Here is a 22,900-nt window from a genome sequence, read left to right as displayed (position 1 = left end):
AGATACCAGTAATCCAAAGTAAATTATATTACGATGTCAATGGAAGAAATTCCCGCGCAAATATCATGACTGGGATAGACCAAAAAGAATTTTAGGTTTATGTATCATTCTAATTCCGATCAATTTACTCAGTTAAATAAAATATATATGTTAACTATATTTATATTGGTTTTGAATTCAGTTAATCTCTCAGAAAAAAATGATTTATTTCTCGCAGCCAACCCTTAATACTATACACCAACTCGACACTGAAGCTAAAAAACCCTAAAACATAATGGTATATGGAATCGTTCAAACTGATTTCCTAATATTGATAGAGGTGAAATATGTAGATTCAGATTTGTGTACACAGAAATAAGATCATAAATAAAGCCCTATGCAAGGTGAAAACAACAAAAAAAAACAACTGTATAAAATCATTGTTTATTAAATTTGCTTGCATAAGAACCGTGAAGTTAAAATTGATAACGATTACGTGTATCCTGTCAACCCCTGAAAACATAATAATGTCTTCCTGACTACTTCCGCGCGGGGTGGACTGAAAATTTAATATTTTGTTATATAGTATGTTAATAATAATAAGTCGTCTGCAAGCATAAGCCACCTGTCATCTGAAGAACCTAATTATAAAGGATAATTATTAATTTGTGATAATTCACTATCAATTGTCTGTATAAAAAGATTAAACGGTGATAGGTTCAATGAAACACCCTCAAACTTACTGATCTATAGTTTTCGACCTCAAATCTGCTTTTCTTTTTATGAATAGCGTGTTTCGTATCATCTAAATCATTCCACTAGAAATAGATAATGTATTAACTAAAGTTAATTATATGATTATGTAACAAACATTTTTAAAACCAATGCCTCAGCCATGCTGAAGAAATCATTGAAAAAAATAACATCCTTAATCAATTAAAAATTATGTTGTAAGACAAGCCATTTTTTGTCTTTAGGATACACATTAATTCACTTTGGTTAGTAATAAATCATATTATTATACCTTACATATATTTCAAACAATTCTATTGGGTAAAACGTTATCACGTGACATGGAATAATTCAGTTAATTTTCATTCAATTGCAAGGAAGAACGAATAACCCTTAAAAATTACACCAGCGTTGAATAACCCTATTATTCACCGGCGAATAACCTTTTTAGTTTGTTGATTTGTACTCATGAAAATGACGTCACAAACGTAAATAAACAAAATGGCAACGTTCAAGTTACAGGAAGCCCATTGATCAAGAGAAGAGGAAATAAGGCTTTTGACGTGCATCTTGTGCCGATGATATCTCTAATAACTTTTCAGGGCCATCAATATTTTACAAAAAGAATTTACCTTTGTTGTACATACGAGAATTCTAAGACACAAATTACATGTATTTTTGAACGTCAACTTGTGTTTGTTACTGACTCAAGTAAGGGTAAGTGCTTTTACAATGATTCAAAATGCCCTTCCACTGTTAGTTCGGTATAATAAAACAATTGTGGCCCCTTAGAAGCGATGAATATCCAAAATTGTCAACCCTTCAAAGTTATTTCACTTCGGGCTGCGCCCTCAGTGAAATAACCTTCTCGTGTTGACAATTTTGGATACTCACTTTTTCAACGGGCCATAATTGTATATTGTATTGTATTGATAAGAGACGTTCTTCAAAACGTCAACATAATCAAAATGCCTTCAACAGCAATATGTAGTGCTGAATAAAATTCCTTTCTTATGGGCAACATATGTTTGAATGATATGATATAGACTGTTTGATATTCCAATTCCAATAGGATTTTACACTTTTTCAAATTTTGACTCAATTAATAACTTAAAAGGTTAACATATGAAAAGGATAAATGATCATGTTGGGTCTGTAACCACCTACCCCACAAACACACGTGATAACAATATGTAGAGGTCACCAAATAATTCTCCAAAAACGACAATGTGTTTACCATTGATCGAGCTTACACAATGTTGTAGACGAATTTTACAGAAAACCAATTATAGGCCATCTCACGAAACCAAATTATTGAAGAAGATTACTGACAAAGATCCTGATATTGTGCAGATATATTTATAAACAAATGTAAGACCCGCAAAAATTGCATGATTTTTTTTTAATATTCAAGCCTCCGTTTACTGATGAGCAGAATAACAAAAGATAAAAAAAAGTTGAATGTGCAATACAAATCAGTTCAGAAAAAAAAACTATCCATTGTTTATCGAAAATATTATATTGCTCATTATCATACCCGTATCAACTCGACACAGATTTCAATCCGAGCGCTCTGCTTTGGAGATTATACTGGTTGTGGGTTAAAACGGTGATTGTGAAAACTATATATCATAAAATCTTTATTATACGCTTAAATCAAACGTTTTACGGTTTGATTGGATTTGATAAAGCCTGTGGAGCCGTGATAGATAAAGATATAATGATGCATCACTGATACAGAACGAATTGTATTGTAGTTTTACTAAAATTTCCCAGAGATAATTCTTTAGGGGGTTGGGTGGTTCTGGTCATATAGCTTCCAACGTTTCTACGTAATTTTACAATCTTGACATTCAAATGTTTATGTTTAAGCGTTCCTGATGAAGATCAATCCAGAAAAGCGCTTCGGATGCAGGAAATTTATAACTTTTATTTTTCAATTTGTTGCACTGTGCCGATACTACTGATGTTGGACTGTTCGTCCCCTGGGGTATAATACGCTGTCTCGATACCACTACTGTTGAACTGTTAGTCCCCGAGGGTATTATAAGCTGTCTCGATACCACTGCTGTTGGACTGTTCGTCTCCGGGGTTATTATACGCTGTCTCGATACCACTACTGTTGGACTGTTAGTCCCCGAGGGTATTATCAGCTGTCTCGATACCACTACTGTTGAACTGTTTGTCCCCGATGATATTATAAGCTGTCTCGACCGCTACTGTTGGAATGTTCGTCCCCGAGGGTATTATAAGCTGTCTCGGTACCACTGCTGTTGGACTATTAGTCCCCTAGGGTATTATCAGCTGTCTCGATCCCACTGCTGTTGGATTGTTAGTCCCCGAGGGTATTATCAGCTCTCTCGACACCACTGCTGTTGGACTGTTAGTCCCCGAGGGTATTATAAGCTGTCTCGACACCACTGCTGTTGGACTGTTAGTCCCCGAGGGTATTATAAGCTCTCTCGACACCACTGCTGTTGGACTGTTAGTCCCCGAGGGTATTATAAGCTGTCTCGATACCACTACTGTTTGACTGTTAGTCCCCGAGGGTATTATATGCTTATTAATCATTCCTGCTGTACTGACATGAATTATACAATATTTAAAAAAAAATCCTCGTAATACATTACGAAATTATTAAGAAACTAAGGTTCCAACTTCCTCGGGCAAAGTTTACCTTTTATGAATTTGTCTATTCTTTTTTGGTTCTTTTTATGTTCCTTTTGGTGATAACGTTTCTGTGTATTTATACATCCCTGCCCTGCGCTTTTTTTTACAAAAATATTTAAGAGTAAATACTCGTAAGTCATACACATTTCGGTATAACTTACGATCAAGTTTAATCGTAATATTTTTTGTGAAAAGAGTCACTGGCTTTCTAATAGTTAGATTTGAGCTTTCTTAATGAAGGTTAATCCATAACATTTATGAATTGTTATTTTCATTAAATGGAAATCAAATACTATAGAGTGTAAATTATATAGTCTAGTTATGTTTTCAACAATTTTACATATCTCTATCAAATTAAAATGATATTCATTGCTACATATGTTGAGATTGAAGGCATTTTGATCCAATAGTGAAAATTTTGCATTTTTGTCAAATTTTGCATTGAAGGACGTCACAAACCAAAATTCACTGATTTGTGTCCGAATACTTTACTGCCAACAGAATTTTAGTTGTGGTAAACGAAATCCTTCTCTTTTTTGTTTTATTTTTGGAGAGAGGAGGGGATAAATACTCAAAATTTGCCCAAAGCGTCGGTTTTAGACTTTCTTCTGGCGTTTATAAATAGTTTATATGTTTTAGATTAAGCCATTCGATTAATGAAAACTTAAACATTGAACTGTTATACTGTGAATCTATTATAAGTTCAGATACAAAGACTTTTAGAAATTGCCCCGATGTTTAAAACAAATTCAGGGAAAATTGTCCGTCCTTCTGTACTTGTACATACTTCCATGTATATAATAAAGCTTGAGAGTCATCTCGACATGTACGTACTATTATCTACTGTGATAAGTCCATATAAAACTATTATATATCTCAGGTTGTTAACTATGGAATTGGTGGATTCTTCAATGTGCACAGAGACAATTTGGTGAGTAAAACGAAAGATTATGAAATTACAGTTCAAATGTAATTGTTACGAATGAGGGTCTCGTCTTGCTAGTATTATGTAAATACAATGTTTTTATTTGAAATTTGTTTATGACAATGTATATTAATTTGAAAGACAATAGAAACTATTTTTCTAAGGTCTGATGACTTATCAAGAAAAAAAACTTAAGGCAATTTTATTGTTCATTTGATGACTCATGGAAATTAGTTGTTTCAATCAGCTGTATCTTGATTGATGAATTAAGAATTAAAAAGAGAAAGCGAGAATTAATTGTCAAAGTGTATATAGTAAAACCATTAATGTATTATTTAAGTATGACCATTCTTAAATGTTTCAGTATAATCCCATATGGGGTCCGCCGGCAGACGGAGATCATGAAAGTGTTCGAGGATCCGGAGATAGAATTGCAACATGGATATTCTATGTAAGTTACAAAATGCATTTACCAATTCTATGTTACCGATAATTTAGGAGTAAGTAAAATAATTTGTGTTTACTAGAAGTATGCGAATTCGAATAAGAGATGACTAATCAATGAAACAACAACCCTTAATTACCAAAAAAAATCTGAAGAGTACCATACTTTTTCAACGATAGACAAGTTAAATACATAACTCAACACGACTTGCTATCCAGTAAGTAGAACTTATGGTCCTACATCCTGTCGATACGTATATTTTGGCATTGCCCAAAGTCAAGCTTTTCTCAGACCGCTTGTGGCGTCTTTAAATCCTTTGGAGGTGTACTACTTGATATTTTAGTCTTGGGTAACATTGTTTAATTATCAAAAATGTTAATGAAGAAAAGAAACCAACACCGACAGAGCGAAAGACATAACAATATAAAAAAAACAATAAGATGCAACGATGTTCGCCGCTGGACATTAAAAAGGCACTTATTGATTAATCAATAAATAAATGTATACAGTTTTACTTTTTTAAGTAATAAATATGTTGTATTGATTTTATCAAGTTTATTTGCATATTGACTGCATGCACTTAGATATACAGTGAGGAACCATATATACAACAGGTATTCAAATAATGATAGAATAATGATATAGATTGGATGTCAATGAGACAACACATTAAATATAGAATAACTATACAAATTTGTTGTTGGTGTCTTTGTCAAATTTACTTTCAACTACAAGAACTTTTTTGTCGGCGTCTTTGTTAGATTTATTTGTATGTATGTTTAAATCTGTAAGCCAGTTGTGTTGTATGTCTGTAGTGTATGTTTACACAGTTTTGGCTGCTGGATCAAAATCGGTGTCAATATTAACCTATTATATCTGTTTGGGTTGCTCACCCAATTTTGTCAATATAACGGAACAATAAACAACATACAAGAACGATGTTTAGATAGCTATAAAACCAGGTTTAACCCTCCATTTTCTTAGGGAAATTGCCTGTACCAAGTCAGGAATATTACAGTTGTTTTTCATTTGTTCCGTTAGTTGATAGAGTTTAGTGTTTGATTTTGACCGTTTTAATTGACTTTCCCTTTTTGAAGTCACCATGGCGTTCGTTTTTTTTTTTTTTTTTTTTTTTTTATACTTTTATACATTGTCTCAAAACATGAAACTTTGAACAAGGCCCAGAAACAGGTAAAGCATTTCTATCATGTTTCGATCCTTGTACAAATACAATTTATATTTCGAGACAATTTATGGTTGATCTCTTTACACTTTTAACACTTACAATTGTTCCAAATGAAATAGGTTTGGTGTTTTGAATTTAAAGCGGACGTCCGATGTAAAATTTCCACGAACCTTTATTCTTTATAGGCGTCAGAAATAAAACTATACTGAAACACATTATCAACGTTAAAAACAAGGCGATATACGATCAACTGTATATCACAAAAGAATACAGGGTCAATGCAATTTTCGCAACAGTTTCAGTATAGAATATAATACATTGTATTTCGTAGTAATTTCGTACTGCAATCATCCGCTTTCATTCAAAATGCACTGTCCTTGTCAAGAATGTCAAGATCTACAAACTTTCTATTTCACCAAAATAATCAGATGAATCCTCGAGGAGTTATTGCCTTTTAATGACGATTATTGGCAATTTTCATGTTTTTGCCTATCATCTTTCATATTAAACTTTATCTTATATTATCTTAACTCCTATACATTTCCAGAAATATGATTGGTTGAAAGCGACCGCATGGAGACCGTGTATATTTCATATGGGGTTAAGTCAGGAGCCCGTTGTTCAGTGGTTGTCGTTTGTTGGTGTGGTTCATAAGTGTTTCTCGCTTCTCGTTTTTTATATAGATTACACCGTTGGTTTTCCTGTTTGAATTGTTTTACACTAGTTATTTTGGGGGGCTTTATAGCTTGCTGTTTAGTGTGAGCCAAGGCTTCGTGTTGAAGGCCGTCATTTGACCTATAATTGTTTACTTTTTACACATTGTGACTTGGGTGGAGGGTTGTCTCATTGGCACTCAAACCACATCTTCGTATTTATATTAGCAGGCGAGGCTTATTTTAATACACGGTTAGTAGTGGTGTTACGTCCCTTTAGGCCACTCTACTAAATGCCACATGTTAAGATAGTCGGTAAGATAAATTCGTTACACAGTGTACTAGTGACCTATATAACTAATTATATTAGAAAGGAAGAAACTGTAAACAACAAAACAAGTTGCTTTCTTTAAAAAAAAAGAAAAGCAATACGTGAACCTAAGACCGCTGACTGGTCACCAAAAGATTGTTGCTGATTTTTTTGTTTGATTTTGAATCGAAATAATTGACTGTGAATAGAAGATGATTATGATGAAGTTAAACTACCTTTATTAAAATATGTAATAGTGTGTACATTCTTGCACAAGTCAGTTGAAAGCAGTGCCGGATAGTTGTGAATAGAAAAGTGTTTATACAGCTACTATTTGAATATACATTTTAAGCTCGACTATTTCAATTATACTTGGGATTGTACATCATTTTTTCATAATCCTATTGTAAATCCCAGTTTCTACAAACCGGATGTATAATGCAAATTGCACAAACCAATCGCAATATAAATTTAAGCACTCCATTTGCTTTATAATCTGGATCCATTTATTTTATCTATCATACATGTATCTTTATATTAGGTTTCCTGCATGAATGCCTTCATATTCTCAACTCGTTATTAAAGTTGTCTGTACTCATGGTACATGTTGTATAGATAAATTCAAAGTCCATTTTCCATGTGAAGGGAAACCCTGTGGCATGCAACTTATAAGAAGGTTTCGTATATTTTTCTTGAGATTACCACACCAGCTTCATTTGGACCTCTTATATAGAGACTTATTTTGGTCTCATAACAGTCTGATTAAAACTATTTTTCTATCTACATCTAGCGCTGAGAGGTTTGATTTTAATAAGACTGGTCTCATAAAACATCTCAAATTTTAAGGAATTCCTGATTTTACTTAAATCAATCCAAATATTCTACAGGGAAACTTGGTTTTGAACAATATCTTATTTTCAGAAGTTTTATGAATACCTGAAGATACTCTCAAAAGAACCAATTTATATAAAGAGACATGTAGATATAAAAAGATACCAGGATTCACATGTTGTACACCAAACGCGAGTTAAGTCTACAAAGAATCATCAGTGACGCTCGAATGAAAATAGTTAAAAAGGCCAAATAAAGTACGAAGTTAAGTAATCTATTCTTTTGGGTAGAAAATATTTGGCGTTTTGAAAATGTCAAAGTTTCTAAAAGTACAGTGACTCAAAAAAGAAAACAAAAGAGAAACAGCTAGAGGTCAGAATACCGTTAGCAATGATGACCGTGCTTGAAAGTCAAATGTCAAGCTCGTGCTGCCGCGTCCTGAATTTAGATAAGAAAAGCGAAAAATCATGGTATTTATGCGCAAGAAATAAATAGAAAGCATAAGCACTGATACTCTGGATAAGAATATGCTTTTGCGTCATCACATATAGTAATCTAATAATTGAATTCGGATGTCAAACTACCTACCTCAAGTATTTTTACTCCGGATTCATTGACATTTTATCCGGAATTGTTGTGTGCGTACGAACAGGATGATGTATAATGTAAATGAATCAAGACGTGTAGGATAGCTGGTCAACACAATGAATACAATTTTCAAAACCGTACCATATATGGTACAAATTTTTAGATGCTATGAGGTTGAAATAATAAAAGAAAAAAAAAAGAATTGAAATTTTATAATAAACTTACATTCCTGTTAGTAAACTTTTCCCCGAAAATAGCTTGAATATAATATCAATAAACACAAATGTCAAGTATTTACGGATGGACATTTTATTTATCAAATGAATCTCTTTTTAAAGTCTAACATTCCACCATATGAATATTATATACTTATTGACTGGGTATGAGTGGAATAGTAAGTTTATTGTCCCCCGAGGTGCAACTATTGTCCTGAGGCGTAGCCGAGGGCAATATTTGTATCCGAGGGGACAATAAACTTACTATTCCACGAATATCAGTCAGTAGGTGTTTTATTATATCGAAAAAGACAACAGACAATAAACGGCGGTGATAGATAAACTATCGTAATATAAAAGGCAGAAACCCAACCATAACGTTTACTTCATAAATATTCTAAAATGCTAAGGCTACGTCTTGCACTGACGTCAACCCTAGATAAAATAGGTAAAACGCGACGTCGTTACTTCCGCGGTATTTTCAAAATCCTCCAATCCCGTAGCTGCATTTGAAATTCCGCGAAATACATTGACGCTTGCGGTCAGATAGTTTCATCGAGGTCCAATAGTTGGAAACTATTGACCGGTCAAATAGTTCAACGCTTCCAATTTGAAAAAAATAGTCAAAATATTGTGTACTTATTTTATATAGAAAATGATAACTGAGGTATAATAAATTGCTATACAAAATATAAGCAGAGACTTATAAATCCATACTAAACAGTATAAAATAATTAACATTATGATAGTAATTAATTTTGTTATGACTATTGTAAAATATTAATAACATTTTTGTATGTATGAGATGCAAGGATTTAAAATCCTTGTGAATTGAAACCACGCAAGTATTTTTTTCATTCACGACCGTTTAACATTTAGATATTTAGCTAACTTTGGGTACGCACCCCTGCTCATTGGTGCTCATACGTCATAAATAATTTTCATAAAAGACATAATGCACGTATACATTACAATATTAATTTTATTCCATAATTATAAGGGATAAATTCAGTCGCAGTTTTACCTTAACAATGAATATTCTCTTAGTCTGGTAGTATCTATTAATGAAATTAGATATTTTTTTATAGAAGAATTCTTTTGTTTGATTATCTTTCTGCTTACCGACCACTGTTTTTCCGACCTTAGATAAATATTTTTAACAGAAATATCGTTTTCTTTATTTTCTTCATGCTTTCCGACATTTTCTCATGCTATGATTGAAATACTAAATATCAAATGATAAACATTCAGAAATAATCAATTTATTCTGGGTCATTGTATATCGATAAACAATTCCCAGGTTTATTAAAAACTTCACACATAACGCGTAGAGGGACCGTCTCAAAGCATGCATTATATAATTGCGTTATTATTATACTTGATATTTAATAAACATTCACATTATTAAAACATATATGTTTTGTCAAAATGCAAATAGGTTCTAACATATATTGAATTTTAGAATGCAACCTAGTCTTTATTGTTTTACTTTCAAATCTACAAATGAACTTTGCCGGATTGTTGAAATATACAATGTCACGTGGTAGCCTATCCATAGAGGGGCCGTATCAAAGACATAAATAACTACCTGTATAAATAATGGAAAATTTTCGAAACATTCCGAGAATCGTGATTCCGAGGATATCTAGTGACCCATAGACACTTCCAAAACTCGCCAATATATAAGCGTGAACCCCTCAGGGGGTTCACGCAAAAAGTCAGAACTACAAACTTAGATGCTAGATAACCGATTGACTCCTTAAGGAGGTATACCCTCAATTAATTGGTCGACTCCTTAAGGATTAATTCCATTAAACAATTGGCTAACTCCATAAGGAGATATACCCTTGAACAATTAGCTGACTCCTTAAGGAGTTGTACCCTTTAACGATAGGCTGACTCCTTAAGGACTATTTTCAATTAATTTTAGTGTTCGTTGTTAATTCGAAGATTTAGTTGTACTTGTACGGGACAACAACAATGTATGATGAACAGCTTTTCCTCCGTCGATCGTCAGCTTGACCTAAGCGGGTTTTTTTTTATCTTTCAGATGAATGACGTGAGAGAAGGAGGAGCTACCATTTTTTCAGAATTAAACACAAGAATCCCTGTTGAAAAAGTACCATTTGATAAATTATATATTAAAGCAAGACAAATATTTTGCACAACCAAAAATACACTAAAAAAATGATTCTGAAACAGACACAGTTAATTTTGAGTATGAATTGAAATATTGACGCAAACTGAATACTTACCACATTCGACTTAGATCTAAACAACGGAAAAAAACATTGCCGTGTCAAATATTCTCACATTTTTCTCATGTATCAGGTATATAAAAAGCAACGCATTTCATGTATGTCGTATTTTTCAAACGTTTCAGCAGGTTGATTTTGAAAAAAGAGTTTAGGTTGGCAAGAGTTGTTGATATCTGGTCAATAGACGAATGGTTATCATGATAGTTGGCCCTATAATTAAAATAAAAAACCCGCATTGTTTTGAATTGTGAATTAATTGTCAGTAGTAGTACATTACGCGTTTGTTTAACATACTAGTAAGTACATTGTACAATCGAAAGGCTCTGATTAATATTACGTTCTTTATATCACAGGAAAAATTATTCTCATTGTCAAGTGATGTCTGTGTTTCTTTATTATCAAATCAAACCAATGGTTTATCAGTCAAATAAAAAGATATTGAGGAAAACGGAATATTTCAAAGTCGTTTTTTTTTTTTGCCGAATCATCTAATAACACGAAGAGAACTGCATGATAGAGAATCAGTCATTGCATCACATTTTAGATAAATAAATTAGAAAAAATAAAAGAAATAAGATAAATATTTGCTTCTGGTGAAAATGTCCGATAAGACACCTCTCGTTACAAAAAATGTTATGAAGGTGAGAACGTTAGCAAACGTGGCAGAAAGAGATTATTTACCGATTATGAAAGAAAGATGTTAAAGTATAGCATCAAATGTTTGAACAACTGTTTTAACATGGAAAATATAATAAAACACAAATAAAAAATATCGCTCTACCATCTCACTTATTATACACGAGTTCGCCGCAACATCCACGAGTCTGTGTCAATTGTTTATCAAGATCACAATCGATAAACTTCGGCACAAAAACCCGAAAGTTGATTAGCAGCCAAAGTTTTTCAATCCACAATCATCGAATGAATTATTTTTTTTCGGTTATACTATGGATTCGTAATATATGTAAAAAAAAAAAACATGCAAAGAGGACTTAGATACAGAAACTTTAAATTGAAAAAAAAACGACCTGAGACATGAAATTTATGTTTGATCACTCAAAATGCGAGTCTACTATGATGAGTTACAGGTCGAGTTTACGTTTGGTCCGCTCCGCTGGTTTTTTTCCGAAATTACGGACCTTTAAAATTTCGTGAAAATAACAGTTATACGGACTTTTTTTTCAAAACGCCTTCACATATCAAGCTGATTTTTATTATATGAGTCTACTAGGATGAGTTACAGATCGAGTTTACATTTGGTTCCAATCCTCTGATTTTTGCCGAAATTACGGGTTTTGGTCATGAAAATAACAGTTGTAGGTTTTTTTTTTCTTAACGCCTTCACATAATTGAGTATATAAACTTATCATAGATACCAGGATTGAGCTGATTTTAGTATGTAAGAGTACTATGACGAGTTACAGATCGAATGTATGTTTGTTTCCGCTCCGCTGATTTTTGCCGAAATTACGAGTTGATTTTTGTGAAAATTATCATCCTTTCATTATCAAGTTTCCACTCCTAAAAATGGCTTCAAGCTTTTTTGGCGAACGGGGCTATTCGTTTTGTTCCGACACATATAGTTTAATTTTGCATTGAAATGATATTTCAAAGTTTTGTTAATATTGTATATTTCAATTTAAAAAAAAAATCATTGGTATTGTTAAAGTTGAGTTCAGATGAAGCTTGTTTTATTCTAAATTATATCTGGATATTGGCATAATTTGAATATGGCCCATATGCATGCATTGGTTCAATAATTTCCTTAACATTATAATCACCAGAAATTCATAACGGTTTCGTAAGACTTTATACTTACATACCATACATATCCACCCCAGAGCTACACACTCCTGCTTAATTTGATTGTTTGGTATGAGTGGCCATGTGAAAAGTAAAATAACAAAAATACCGAACAAGGAAAATTCAAAACGGAAAGTCCCTTATCAAATGACAAAATCAAAAGCTCAAACACATCAAACGAATAGAAAGCAATTGTCATATTCCTGACTTGGAACAGGCATTTTCCTATGTTTAAATGGTGGATTAAACCTGGTTTTATAGCTAGCTAAACCTCTCACTTGTATGACAGTTGCATAAAATTCCATTATATTGACAGCAATGTGTGAACAAAACAAACAGACATAATACGTAAAAATGTCAAAAATAGGAGTACAGCAGACAACATTGTGTTATATTCTTAATCACTATAAAAACAAACAAATATGTCAACAAAGAAAAACAAAATGACATATAGACAAAGCACATAAGCAAAAATGAAAGACAAGAATACAAAAATACATAATGGCGGAATGTATAAGTACCGAGCCAAAACAATATGCTCCGCTATATCAAGATTTAAAGAAAATAAATGAAAGGATGAAGGTAAATAAAACTTGTTTACTTTACTTAAGGGAGCTGCTGCATTTTGGTATAATCTTCTTCCAAATGGAGAAATAGACACACGATTGCTGCACGGAGGATGCCCAGTATTACTTGGATCTAAATGGAGTATGTATATTGGAAAGGCTTTTTTTCACTCTATAAAATATAATTCACGACTAGTATAGTGTACCATCTAATAATCACTTCACTGTGTTCACTCCTGTGTACAAGTATTTCACTGTGTTCGCTCCCGTGTTCAATTACATCACTGTGTTGCTCCCGTTCACAATTTCTTCGCTCTTTTCGCTCCCGTATGCAAGTACGTCACTGTGTTTGCTCCCGTGTATCATTACTTCACTGTTTTCGCTCCTGTGTACCATAACGTCACTGTGTTCGCTCCAGTGTACAAGTACTTCAATGTGTTCGCTCCCGTGTACAAGTACTTCACTGTGTCCTTTCCTGTGTACAATTACTTCACTGTTTTCGCTCCAGTATACAATTACTTCACTGTTCACTCCTGTGTATAGTTACTTCACTGTGTTCGCTCCTGTGTACAATCACTTAACTGTGTTTGCCCCAGTATACAATTACTTCGATGTGTCTGCTCCAGTGTACAGTTACTTCACTGTGTTCGCTCCAGTATACAATTACTTCACTGCTCGTTCCTGTATAGTTACTTCGCTGTGTTCTCTCCTGTTTACAATCACTTCACTGAGTTTGCTCCAGTATACAATTGCTTCGATATGTTCGCTCCACACTACAATTACTTCACTGTTAGCTCCTGTGTATAGTTACTTCACTGTGTTCGCTCCTGTGTACAATCACTTAACTGTGTTTGCCCCAGTATACAATTACTTCGATGTGTCTGCTCCAGTGTACAGTTACTTCACTGTGTTCGCTCCAGTATACAATTACTTCACTGCTCGCTCCTGTATAGTTAATTCGCTGTGTTCTCTCCTGTTTACAATCACTTCACTGAGTTTGCTCCAGTATACAATTGCTTCGATATGTTCGCTCCACACTACAATTACTTCACTGTTAGCTCCCGTGTACAAGTTTTTCGCTGTGTTCGTTCCCGTGTACAATTACATCACTGTGTTGCTCCCGTGCACAATTTCTTCGCTCTTTTCGCTCCCATATGCAAGTATGTCACTGTGTTTGCTCCCGTGTATCATTACTTCACTGTGTTCGCTCCTGTGTACCATAACGTCACTGTGTTCGCTCCTGTGTACAATAACTTAACTGTGTTTGCCCCAGTATACAATTACTTCGATGTGTCTGCTCCATTGTACAATTACTTCACTGTGTTCGCTCCAGTATACAATTACTTCACTGCTCGCTCCTGTATAGTTACTTCGCTGTGTTCTCTCCTGTTTACAATCACTTCACTGAGTTTGCTCCAGTATACAATTGCTTCGATATGTTCGCTCCACACTACAATTACTTCACTGTTAGCTCCCGTGTACAAGTTTTTCGCTGTGTTCGTTCCCGTGTACAATTACATCACTGTGTTGCTCCCGTGCACAATTTCTTCGCTCTTTTCGCTCCCGTATGCAATTACGTCACTGTGTTTGCTCCCGTGTATCATTACTTCACTGTGTTCGCTCCTGTGTACCATAACGTCACTGTGTTCGCTCCAGTGTACAAGTACTTCAATGTGTTCGCTCCCGTGTACAAGTACTTCACTGTGTCCTTTCCTGTGTACAATTACTTCACTGTGTTCGCTCCAGTATACAATTACTTCACTGTTCGCTCATGTGTATAGTTACTTCACTGTGTTCGCTCCTGTGTACAATAACTTAACTGTGTTTGCCCCAGTATACAATTACTTCGATGTGTCTACTCCATTGTACAATTACTTCACTGTGTTCGCTCCAGTATACAATTACTTCACTGCTCGCTCCTGTATAGTTACTTCGCTGTGTTCTCTCCTGTTTACAATCACTTCACTGAGTTTGCTCCAGTATACAATTGCTTCGATTTGTTCGCTCCACACTACAATTACTTCACTGTTAGCTCCCGTGTACAAGTTTTTTCGCTGTGTTCGTTCCCGTGTACAATTACATTCACTGTGTTCGCTCCCATGTACAATTCCTTCTTTGTAATCGCTCCCGTGTACAAGTACGTCACTGTGTTCGTTCCCGTGTACAATTACTTTACTGTGTTCGCTCCAGTATACAATTACTTCACTGTTCACTCCTGTGTATAGTTACTTCACTGTGTTCGCTCCTGTTTACAATCACTTCACTGTGTTTGCTCCAGTATACAATTACATCGATGTGTTCGCTCCAGTATACAATAAATAAGTTCACTGTGTTCGCTCCTGTGTACACTGACTTCACTGTGTTTGCTTGCGTGTACAGTTCCTTCTTTGTATTCGTTCCCGTGTACAAGTTTTGACCTATGTTCGCTCCCGTGTACAATCACTTCACTGTGTTTGCTCCAGTATACAATTTCTTCACTGTGTTCGCTTCCGTGTACAATAACTTCACTGTGTTCGCTCCCGCTGTCTCTAAAAACACCACGAAAGACCTCCTATTTGCACAAAGGAGCACAATGTAGCACAAAGGACCACAAAGGAGTATTATAAGAGCACACAGGATATGAAATTGTGTATATAATGGGGGGAAAAGTCGTTTCATACGAAAGAAATATTTATTTTTATTCAATACTTGCGTTAAATCGGTAAGTTGAAGATCTAGGAAACCGTGTTCAAAATGTTATTAGAAATATAAAATGAGAGAGTTCTTCTATAGAAAAAAATACTTTTTTAATTGCGACGGTTATCATTTCGAAATGAGTTATGATTTTGTCAATCTATATATTTACTTGGTTATTTATTTATGTGTGAAAGATGTCAAGACACAAATAACAGAAAGTAAATTTCATAAAGTACTTGTTAAAATAATCATTTTTTTTATATCCAATTTTCATTTCAAATTGTATTTTTTCCGTTATCATTTTAATACAAAAGACAGTATGTGCAGTCCATTCTTTATTGCGCCGTGTGTACTTTGCGTTCCTCATAGCGTTTACGATTCGTCAAGTAAGAAAATTTCGGTAGATACTTTGTTTTTGTCGAGAATAAAATTTGATACAACATAGTACATATTGACATTTCTGAAAAACAGAGTAAAAAAATGCATGCCAATTTCATAGCTTGAGAATTACTGCTATGGACCTACCGATCCTTTTTGCGAAACATTTTCTTCACATTCATATAGTAAGAAATTTTGATAGATATTTTTGTTTTTGTTCAGTATAAATTTTGATAAAAGAAAGTGTATATTGACATTTCTGATTTACTGATTATTCAATTACTATATATATATATATATATATATATATATATATATATATAAATTAACAAACATAAGCTATGACATAAACCGGATATAAAATCAGTTCCGATCAGGTACCGATGAATACACCATGTCGAACATTATATAACCGCAATTTTCATATTTTTAAAATATTTTTTTGTAAATTTTTCTTCAGAAATTACAGTGTTTTCTTGCAAAATATCCAGTTAAAGGTCCTTTGTGCTTTTATTACACTCCTTTGTGGTCCGTTGTGCTCCGTTGTGCACAAAGAAGGTCCTTTGAGGTGTTTTTAGAGACCCTTGCACAGTACGTATGTTCAATCCACACTTTTCTACGAAAGCCTATTAGGGTCACAAAAAAATAAAATATCGCGTAATTACGAGATTAATTACGAGAAAACTATCGCGTAATTACGAGATAATCATTTTTTTATCTCGTAATTACGAGATAATCATTTTTATACGCCCGTTTACGGGACGTATTATGGTATACCGTTGTCCGTCTGTCCGTCTGTCCGTCCGTCGCCAACATGTCGGACATTAACTCAAAAACGCTTTAATTAATTTGCATAAAAATTTGGTGAATTGATATGTCTATTGACGGGAGCTCCATTTCGTTTTTTATTAATTTTAGATTTTACGTTTCCGAGTTATGGGGTTTTATTCATAAAAAAAGGGGGCTTTTCCAGTTTTCGGACAAAAAATAAAAAATGCTCTCAGCAGTTCTTATAAAACTTTGGTGAATTGTTTATATCTATTGATATAAGCTCTGTTTAGAATTTTATAAATTTTTCATTTATCATTTCTGAGTTATTGGGTTTTATTCATCAAAAAAGGGGTGATTTTCCAGTTTTCGGACAATAACTCAAAAATGCTGTCAGCAATTCTCATGAAACTTTGGTGAATAGTTTATATCTATTGATGTAAGCTCCCTTTACATTTTCATTAATTTCTAATATGACATTAAGAATTAATTGAACTTTATTTGTTTATAGTCTGACAACAGATTTACTAAGTATTGCGCAACAGCACAGTGTATTGCACAACAGCAAGAAATCTTTAATTGAATATAAATTCAATTCATATAACCAATTTCAAGTTCTTTGACTACATTTATTCAGAAACCTATAATATGTCAAATATTTAATTACAATCCAAATTCAGACCTGTATCAAGCTTGAATATTGTGTCCATTTTTGCCCCAACTGTTCAGGGTTGGACCTCTGCGGGCGTATCCAGCTGCGCTCAGCGAAGCATTTTATTTCATCTCGTAATAACGCGATAGTTTTCTCGTAATTACGCGATGATTATCTCGTAATTACGAGATAAAAAACAAATGATTATCTCGTAATTACGAGATAGTTTTCTCATGATTACGCGATAATTATCTCGTATTTACGAGATAAAAAACTTCTTATCTCGTAATTACGCGATAGTTTTCTCGTAATTACGCGATGATTATCTCGTAATTACGAGAAAGTTTTCTCGTAATTACGCGATAGTTTTCTCGTAATTACGCGATAATTATCTCGTAATTACGCGATAGTTTTCTCGTAATTACGAGTTAACAAATGATTATCTCGTAATTACGAGTAAAAAAATGATTATCTCGTAATTACGCGATAGTTATCTCGTAATTACGAGACATTTATTCGTACTTTTCTGTCATAAAATGTATTAAAGTGTTTTAATTAAAGAACAATGTTTTCAATTTCAGTTAGCAATAAATGGATTCGCGAGGAAGGCCAGATGTTCAGACGTCCTTGCAGACTACAATACAATGCGACTACATAACTGACACTTAGTATTGTTCAAGTATAAAACAATCATCATTACTTTTATTTTAATCTGTTCTCAGTGTTTTTTAATTTGAAACAAACACATTTGCGTGTATATATGTGAAGGTTCGTGTTGAATGTAATTACTGCTTTGCTATTACAGACATAAAGCAGAATAGAAATGGTACAAATAAATATGTTGACGCATACATATTCGGTGTCACTTACAAGCATTTGTGTTTCTTTGTTGGCTTTCAATTCTATGTACAAATAAAATTACTTATTATACTATGTTCTTTTAAAGCATACTTTTAATATAATGAAAAAGACTACACTGTATTGAATGAAAATAAGAATGCATACTAGCAAATTTATTTGTATTGCATTTTATTAATTTAAGGTTCCACAGGGACAGAACAAACATAAGAGAAATGGAAATACTTTGCCTGACTCAATACATATATAGTTAGAAATAACTAAAACATTAATAATATAACAAAACAGTGTAAGAATAAGCTACGGTGGTCAAGCATTGCGATCGGAGCGTGAAAGAATAAGCTACGGTGGTCAAGTATTGCGATCGGATCGTGAAAGAATAAGCTACGCTGTGGTCAAGTATCGCGATCGGATCCTGAAAGAATAATCTACGGTGGTCAAGCATTGCGATCGGATCCTGAAAGAATAAGCTACAGTGGTCAAGTATTGCGATCGGATCCTGAAAGAATAAGCGACGGTGGTCAAGCATTGCGATCGGATCCTGAAAGAATAAGCTACGGTGGTCAAGCATTGCAATCGGATTGTGAAAGCAATTCAATACAATTCAACTGCAAAATATGTGAAAAGATCTGCTGCATTATCAAAAGGCGGAAAAAATCCGAAAAAAAGAGATATGTCTGTCAAAATGGTTCAACTTCCTTTTACGTGTACTGAAGAAAAAAAACAAATGCAGTACTTTTTAAGAAAACACAAAAGGCGAAACTTAACCTTTTACGAATCATTATAGAAAACAGACGTTTTGGATTTATCAAATAAATTATGATATATTTGAAACTTAATCTTGTGTTTGTCAGATAAAATGACAGTAGTGTTTTACTTGAAAAGGTTAAAATTATTTTTTAAAAGAAGGATTTTGCTGATTTTTTAGTCAATATTGGCCATGAAAGATCAAACAACGCGTTATTCTGATCGTGAAAGCAGTGTGTGAGCAGAGAAGACTGTATAGTGTTTGTTCATCGTTGAAAGCCGTTTGTCTTTTGGTCTCTTGTTGATAGTTGTATCATTGGCAATCATACCACATCATCTTATCTTCTATTTAAATTGACCATCAGCAAATAAAACATCTGTTGCCATTGATTTACTTTAATTGATTAAAGCGTGTGATATCTTAAAAAGACAGACATTTTTTTATTGACCACCACCATTTTTTCTACAAAATTTTGTTTAAAAAAATTGGAAAATAAGACTTGTTTTATTTATATATTATCATATACAAGTTGTAGTACTTTCAATATCATTTGTTCATTTTATATATATAACCACATGCAAGACCTGCTTTCACTTTAGAGGCAAACATAAGCTTGGCATGCGAGATAATTAGGGCATCAAGAGTCTGTTTGTTTTCGACTTGTGAGTTCGACTCGCTTTAGAAATGCATTTGCGAATGTTTGAAGTGAGAGGGGGTCTCGGGGGTCTTAAATGGAGTTACACTGAATGTGTGCGCATTGATATATGTCATACGGGGTAGTACCCAACTAGATGGTGAAAATTTCAACGTATGTACCTGGGATTGATTTCCTAGCTTGGTCTGCAAATTTATCAATTGTGATTTATTCCCGATCGTTACCAGTCTGAAATTTTCTTGCCTGGTGATGCATGCATAATAAAAGACGCTTTATATTTTGCGGACACATTCGGTATAGCTCAGTTTGGAGATTTTAAGTTATAAGATTTCTTTTTCTTATGGTATAAAATTGAGAATGGAAATGGGGAATGTGTCAAAGAGACAACAACCCGACCATAGAACAGACAACAGCAGAAGGTCACCAACAATTGAGAAAACCAACGGTCTGTATCTTTAAAGATTTGTAGTAATATCTAATTCATTTACGCTAAGCACACATCACTAATAATAACAGCTAACACGGTGCAACTCAAAGTCGTCATCCGTATGCTGTGATCCTGCAAACTGTTAACATTTTTTTTTCAACTCGAACGTAAATAGTTTAGTTCGAAGTATCTAATACAAGAAAGACAGAACCTTCTTTTAATTGTGCCATTCATGATTGTTTCCACTGCCGCTATTAAGAAATTGTGTGGCATTGGAACGTTTATAAAACACAAAAAGCTCGATAATGCCCTAAAATGGCCTCTATTTCTATTTTCAAATTTGGATTTATTGACCCGCCAATATCATGATGAATCATATCTTATACAATGGCTAAATAGGAAATGTAAAAAGAAGATGTGGTATGATTGCCAATGAGAGAATTCTCCACAATAGACCAAATGACACAGAAATTAACAACTAAAGGTCACTGTACAGCCTTCAATAATGAGCAAAGCCCATAGCGCATAGTCAGCTATAAAAGGCCCCGAAATGACAAATGTAATCCAGTTTTAACGAGAAAACTAACTGCCTAATTTATGTATAATGAACGAAAAACAAATATGAAACAGTGTTTTTTGTTAAAATTTTACGTACTTGCGTTATATTTATGACGTCACAAATAGCACTCTTTTTGATTTTCCGCGAAAATTCAATGAAAGCGGGTAAATTTCCATTTAATTTTTTTTTATCAGGAAATAAAGAGCGCATGCGTTGACAAAAAAGATCTTTTAACATTATGTGTTTGTTATGACATTTTACATATCTGATTTGAATATGTAGTTTATTGACGCCTGCGCTTTCTATTTCCTATGCCTGAATTTGGTTGAAATCCGGACGACCTTGTTAAATTTCGTAAAAATCTTTAATTTTGACCTATTGGGAATGTAAAAATTAAAGCTTTGAAATAAAACTTCGACAACAACATTAATATATAAGTTTCTCACGTGTCTTTTCGTCAACTAAAGTCATTTTTTATCTTATAAACTAAATACTCGGGGCCATACCGAACTTACTCCAGGAATTGTTTAGGGATATTTTATATTAAAATATACAATTTCTTCGATGAAATCTATTAATAGAATCATGTGCATAACAGCGTAGACGAGACCATTGATTGGCGCGCTAAAATATCCCATTGACTGGGTCAGGGTCTGTAACGCCCACTATTCACGACGTATTTATTCTAGACATTTAAACTGTGGGGTCACCAAAGGGTCTCAACGCCTAAATAAAATAATTCGAAAAACTTTTGTGTTTTGATTTATATTGAATACTTAAACGTTCTTTACTTGTGTTTTTGTTGTGTTTTGATAATCAACTTTTATGATATCGCATTCTCTTTCAGCAAAAAAAGGGATTTAACTGGCTTTAAAAGTTACAATTCATGTGTTGATTGTTATCTTTTTTCGGACGTCAAAGCGATTTAACAATTGCGGTTGTCCAATTATGTCATCTTTTAACTTTTATCTGGTCAAAATTTTATTTTAGAAGGAATGCATGGTCAACTTTAAAAAGTGTGCAAACACAACACATATAGACAAAATATACTTTTTCGTACTTGCAAGTTATTAGACAGTAAAAAGCTATTTGGATCAAGCCTTGTGAAATTTGCATTTACGTTTTTGAATAGGTAAAATGTATAGTTTGGTGAACTTTTCTGCTAACTACTATACTTGTGAAAAACCCTTGGTAACAGAAACATATTCAGCTTTTTTTTTTAATCGACCCAATTTACATAGTAATGGACGACTTCGTACTTTTTATGATCGCAAATAAGATATGTATATAATATACTGTGCACTGTAGTTCGTATATTCATGTTTTCTTTTGTTAATTGATTTTCCCGTCTTTCTGGGAGTGATTATTTGTTATTGACTCCTTAAGCTTACTCGCGAATAATTTAAAACCACGACTTGCATTATAAAAATGTTCAAACAAATCTTGATTTTCCTTTTTTTTTTTAAAACATACATCTCAGCCATAGATAAGGACTTAAATTCGCCAGGTCTTTAATTTCAAGTTAGTGAGTTGACCAAAGTAACATTGCGGACCATTTGCCAGTTTCCATGCGGTATCCGTGTTTTTTTCACTCGCTCTGTTCTGCATCCACTCAACTTTCGTGTTTGTCATGACAAGGCCATTTGAAGCTTTCATGCTATACAGTGTGTGTTTTGCTTATTGTTGAAGGTCGTACGGTGACCTATATTGCTAACGACTGTTGACCATTGGAAGGGATTTGTCTGATTGTCTATCACACCACATATTCTTATTTTTATATGCAGTTAAATCTATAATAAAATTGGAATTGAAACGGGGAATGTATCAATGAGACAACAACCCGACCAAAGAGCAGAAACTTTGTTTTTCGTTAATTTTTTTGTTGTAGATTAGACCGTTGGTTTTCTCAATTGAATTGTTTCATATTTTTCATGTCGGGGACTGTTGTAGCCGACTATACGGTATGGGTTTTTCTCATTGTTGAAGGCCGCACGGTTGCCTATAATTGCTTACATCCA

General features: G+C 33.7%; 1 protein-coding gene across 1 annotated transcript in view; it reads left to right on the top strand.

Moving 5' to 3' along the window:
- Positions 1-18,465, top strand: part of LOC127726118 (prolyl 4-hydroxylase subunit alpha-1-like) — a 44,079-nt gene extending 25,614 nt beyond the window's left edge. Inside the window, exons 3-7 of the mRNA XM_052233439.1 lie at positions 4,262-4,312; positions 4,671-4,757; positions 10,585-10,653; positions 13,207-13,303; positions 18,217-18,465. Of these exons, the coding sequence (XP_052089399.1) occupies positions 4,262-4,312; positions 4,671-4,757; positions 10,585-10,653; positions 13,207-13,303; positions 18,217-18,293 (381 nt within the window). The 3' untranslated portion in view covers positions 18,294-18,465. The remainder of the gene's footprint in view (positions 1-4,261; positions 4,313-4,670; positions 4,758-10,584; positions 10,654-13,206; positions 13,304-18,216) is intronic.
- Positions 18,466-22,900: the final 4,435 nt, after the last annotated feature.

The sequence above is a fragment of the Mytilus californianus genome, unplaced genomic scaffold (assembly GCF_021869535.1).
Source record: "Mytilus californianus isolate M0D057914Y unplaced genomic scaffold, xbMytCali1.0.p SCAF_16, whole genome shotgun sequence".
Lineage (NCBI taxonomy): Eukaryota > Metazoa > Mollusca > Bivalvia > Mytilida > Mytilidae > Mytilus > Mytilus californianus.
This window is presented reverse-complemented; position numbering and strand designations above follow the sequence as displayed.